General features: G+C 39.2%; 1 protein-coding gene across 1 annotated transcript in view; it reads left to right on the top strand.

The window, feature by feature from the left end:
* Positions 1-5,277, top strand: part of LOC101981274 (ATP-binding cassette sub-family A member 3-like) — a 143,975-nt gene that overhangs the window by 8,780 nt on the left and 129,918 nt on the right. The window contains exon 4 of the mRNA XM_005351176.2: positions 1,101-1,242. Within this exon, the coding sequence (XP_005351233.2) occupies positions 1,101-1,242 (142 nt within the window). The remainder of the gene's footprint in view (positions 1-1,100; positions 1,243-5,277) is intronic.

The raw sequence follows: 5,277 nt of genomic DNA, 5'->3' as shown, positions 1-5,277 counted from the left end.
CCATATATTACTACTTCTGGGACTTTGGCATTAATTTTCTTTAGCATGGGGTTTCTCTTGTGAATTTTCACTCAGTGTACAGTTGTATCCTCACCCTTTCTGTTCTCTTATAATAATCTATGCATATTTCTAGTAGTCAAACAGATTTTAGGGAACACAGTTCTGTAGGTTTTCAATGGGGATTTTAATATAAGGAAATGTTTTGTTTGTGGTATTTAAGTGTTACTTTAAGTCACTGTTAGCCAACAATGCAACAATGTAGAGTGCCTAGCATGCTTTCCCAGTTAGGTAAACTATAACTCTCTTGAGCCCTTAGTTGTTAAGCTATCCATTGGTGTGCATTTTTCATTCATCCTACAAGGATTAGATTCAGGTGCCTGATTGTCTGTAGTTCTGCAAACATTTATTGCTCAGCTTTTTAATATGCCAATATAAGTAGAAAAAAGGTAGCTTATGTTTCTGTAGTATAAGTTTACATTTATTTTATTGAATGCACTTGAGAATCTTTTTATGCATGTCCTGGTGGTGCGGGACAATTGTCTATATTCTGTCAACTATGTTTTAAATAAACACTGATTGGCCAGTAGCCAGGCAGGAAGTATAGGTGAGACAACCAGACAGGAAGTAGAGGTGGGTCAATGAGAACAGGGGTATTCTGGGAAGAGGGAAGCTCCCTCTGTAGTCATGACCCACCCACCCAAGAAGCAAGGTGTGACTGCCCCGCTGAAAAAGGTACTGACCCATGTGGCTAACATAGACAAGAATAATGGGTTAATATAAGTTATAAGAGTTAATAAGAAGCATGAGCTAATAGGCCAATCAGTTTATAGTTTAAAAAAATGCAGGAACCGGGCAGGACAGAAACCCCGACTACATTCTGTCTTACGTGTTTTCCATATTTTGAGTAGAATTCAAATGTGTCTAGTGTATATACATTCTCTACCTTGCTCATTGTAAATGCTGGGCATTCAGAATCTATCAAATTGGTTTCATCCTTAAAATTACATGTTTTTCTACTAGGGTATAACTTTATTGCTAACATTTGTTTTTAAGTTTCTTTTTGACTTTCAGCATACATGACTTCTTATTAATACTTTCAGGTAAAATATCATTTGCGTTTTATTGGTACGCAGAGGACCATCTGGTGGCCAGAAAAGCTAGGCTGGAAGATATCATTTCTTTTTCCTAATCATCCTCCTATACAACCCAGGAATCCAAATTTTATTGATGGAGGAAGTCCTGGTAAGAAGATCCTTCAGCATGCTTATTTTATCAAAATGGTCTCATGCTAGTGCATACATATTCTTATGTTTTAATATCTGTATTTATTTAACAAAAGAGAAATGTTTATTGTTCATGATAATTAAAATTTATATTGTAAAAATACTATTCTTCAGTCCTTACTCTTGATAGACTTAAATATCATATTGTATGTACGTTTAGTTCTTTTATCAATATAAACATATTTTTAAATTTTGCTTTTATTCAGATGTATTTGCTATATATGTGTGGTAGTTTGAAAGCAAATGCCCCCCAAAGTAAGTGATACTATTAGGAGGTGTGGTTTTGTTGACGTAGGGATGGCCTAGTTGGAAGACGTGTTGGGGTGGGTCTTGTTGCCTGCATATCAACATGTAGCCACTCCTCCAGCGCCATGTCTGCCTGCGTGCTATGATACTCCCCACCATGATGATAATGGACTAAACCTCTGAAATTGTAAGCCATCACCTCAACTAAATGTTTTCCATTGTAAGAGTTGCCATGGTCATGGTGTCTCTTCACAGCAACAGAAATCCTAACTAAGACAACATGTTTATATGTCTAGGGTTCAGTGTAATATTTCAATACATACATATAGTGTATTGCATCAAATCTTGCTTCTCTTCTACCTCGGATAATCGGTATATCATAAAAAATAAATTTGTTTGCCTATGTGTGCCTTATTTAACTTGACAGGATATAACCCTGGCTATATCCATGTTGCTATAAAGTGCATGATTTTGAAGTAATTTTTATAAGATAGTTATTGACAACCATGCTGATTAAGTCAATTAAATGTTTTGAGTACTTTTTTATTGATGGCCAGACCAAGAACAGGCTCCTGCCTCTGAAAAGTCTGTTGATGCCTAACCTGGGATACAGCATTTTTAAAGATAAAACCATAATTACATCATTACTCAAGTTGTCTGTGTGGCAGGGTACATTAGTGAGGGATTTAGAATGGCCTAGTAACATCTGCTTTCTTTCAAAACTCAATGGTATCTTCTAGACACTTTGTAATATGTCTGGACTATGTTCAAGGTCATGAACTGTCTGTAAAGCATTGGCATGGCAAAGAAGGCTGTTGGTTGGGGGTGGAAGCCTAAGAAGTGGCTAGGCAGGCACAAAGTTGGGACAGGATGCTGTTACCGTCATCATTTTAGTTTAATCCTTCCTTATTGTGAAATAATACTCCTCTGTTCTTGCCATCCATTAATCTGCTGATGAATACCTAGGCAGACTCCGTATCTCAGCTACTATGAAGACTGCCACAATAACCTTGAGCATGTGTCTATCTCTTTGCTATGCCAATTTGTTTCTTTTGGATATATATGTAGAAGCAGAGTAGCTATATTTTCCCTTTTTACTGAAAATAGATTCTTTTTGTCAGGGACCAGCCTCGACAAAATATCTTTTGCCAAGTGTAGGGGCATGGGGATAAGAAATATAAGGAAAGAGTATGAAGATGTGAAAATAATAAAACAGAAGGCATAGAATAGTACCTGGAAGGAGTTCCAGTGAATACTATATTTGTCCACATTTAATTTTCCATACACTTTTATACCACAATACAAAAGGGGGAAGAAGGCAACAAAAGACTTCTTTAACATGATACAAAGGACAACTGGAACAGTTAATTGCTTTAACACATTGAGACATTAGGTTATTAGCATTCTGTTGTATGGGCAGTGAAGCCACTCTAGACCAAGTATCCTGAAGGAAACCACTCCCCAGGAAAACCTCATATGACAAAAAGAAGGAGCAGAAGTCCACTTGCATATTCTGACCATCTGTCGGTGTGGAATGGATCTACTTGTATGAGTCATCTTAATAGGAAAAGAACCAAGTAACCACATCCTGAGTCAGGATGTGTAGCTACAGTTGTGTCAACAATTTTGAGCAACTTCCAAACTCTCTGATTATCAGACAAGGTAGAAATAGACTCACATTTTTGGGCCTCCACATCTTTTCTCACATAATATATCCTAATTACTGTTTCCTCTCCCTCTACTCCTCCCAGTTCCTCCCTACCTCCATTCCCATCTAATCCACTCCCTTTCTGTCTCTCATTAGAAATGAATAGGCTTCTAGAGATAACAGCAAAACACACAAAAAAAATAAGATAAAACAAAAACCAACATCGAAGTTGGATTGATGGAGAAAGGTCATTGGCTAATAAAGAAACTGCCTTGGCCCATCTGATAGAGCAGAATTTAGATAGGCGGAGTAAACAGAACAGAATGCTGGGAGGAAGAGGAAGTGAGCTCAGAAATCATGCAGCTCCTCTCAGAGCCAGATGCGATGAAGCAAGCCGCCAGGTCAGACATGCTGAATCTTTCCCGGTAAGCGCACCTAGTGGTGCTACACAGATTATTAGAAATGGGCTAAATTAATATGTGAGAATTAGCCTAGAAGAGGCTAGATATAATGGGCCAGGCAGTGTTTAAAAGAATACAGTTTGTTGTTATTTCGGGGCATAAGTTAGCTGGTGGCCAGGAGCTGGGCAGCAGGAATGCAGTCCGCAGCTCCCTCAACAGAATGGTGCCCAACGTGGGGCTCGAACCCATGACCCTGAGATTAAGAGTCTCATGCTCTACTGACTGAGCTAGCCAGGCAGCCGGGAGCTGGGTGGCAGGAATGCAGCCCGCAGCTCATACTACATTGGACAAGGCAAACCAATAGAAGAAAAAATAGCCCGAAGAAAAGGCAAAAGAATCAGAAACACAGTTATTTACACACTCAGGAACCCCACAAAACACTAATCTCTAAGCCATAATATAATGTGTACACAGAGGACCTGCTGTAGACCATGATAGGCATGCTGCCTCAGTCTCTGAGTTCTTACCAGCCTTTATTGTGTTGATTTAGAGGGTCTTGGTTTCTTGGTGTCCTTCATCCCCTCTTGGTCTTACATTTCTTCCACCTCTTCTTCCATGGAATTCCTTGAGCCCTGAGGGAAAGGATTTGATAGTGATCTCCCATTTAGAGTTGAGTGTTGAAAGTCTCTCACTCTACGTAATGTCTGGCCGTGGGCCTCTGGATTTGTCCCCATCTGATGTTCTCTGATGATGGCTGAGCAGGAAACTGATCTGTGAGTACAGCAGAATGTCATAAGGAATCATTTTACACCTTTTTCTTTCTTTCTTTTAAAGAACATTAGTATTTGATTTTACCCTAGGTCTCTGGGCTATCTAGTCTCTGTTTCTTGACCATGCAAGTAATATGGCGTATAGATTCCATCTCCTAGAGTGGGCTTTCAGTCAGATCCACTATTGGTTAGTTACTCCACAGGGTTTTGCCACCATTGCCCTAGCATATGTTTCAGATCAAAAGGTTTATGAAGGGTTTATGTTCACATTTCTCTTTTGATAGCATGCAGAATACCTTTCAGTACCAAAAACTTTAGAACACAGGGGAGAAGGCTCTATGTAGGCAGTAACTTGACTTCTCCATTTTCAGTGAGTTGTGTAGGTGTTGTCTTCAGCCATGGGGCCTTGCTGTTAATTTGTGGTAAGCAACCTATAGCCTTGGCAACAGCCTGAATTTGAGGGTTTTTGTGGAACTCCTTTGGCCAACAACTCAAGAATATGTAACTCACTCCCAGCACTGAACACTTCAGTTGGTGAAAACAGACGTCCAGCTGGGGCTCTGTCTCCACACTATTTGGCAATTTCATTTAAATCACCTTCATATATGTATATATTTTATGAAGCTTCTGCTATCCCTCAAATGACCCTTAACTTTAGCTGTCTCTGCCCATATTCCCTTCCTCATTCCCCTTTTCCCTCTCCCTCCCCACGTGATCCTCCCATCCTAGAACCCACATCCTTCCAGAACTCAACCTATTATATTTCTCTTTCTTAATGAGATGTATCTGTACACTCTACTTTCTTACTATATACCTAGCCACTGTTGTTACTGGATGTGTAATTGGTAAAAAAAAAAAAAAAAAAAAAAAAACAAGTCTAATATTAGCGCTTGAATGCTGCTTTGTCCAAATGATGGTGTCCTTTGCTG

The sequence above is a fragment of the Microtus ochrogaster genome, chromosome 8 (genome assembly GCF_000317375.1).
Source record: "Microtus ochrogaster isolate Prairie Vole_2 chromosome 8, MicOch1.0, whole genome shotgun sequence".
NCBI lineage: Eukaryota > Metazoa > Chordata > Mammalia > Rodentia > Cricetidae > Microtus > Microtus ochrogaster.
The sequence above is the reverse complement of the archived record's forward strand: the minus strand, read 5'-3'. Positions and strand labels throughout refer to the sequence as shown.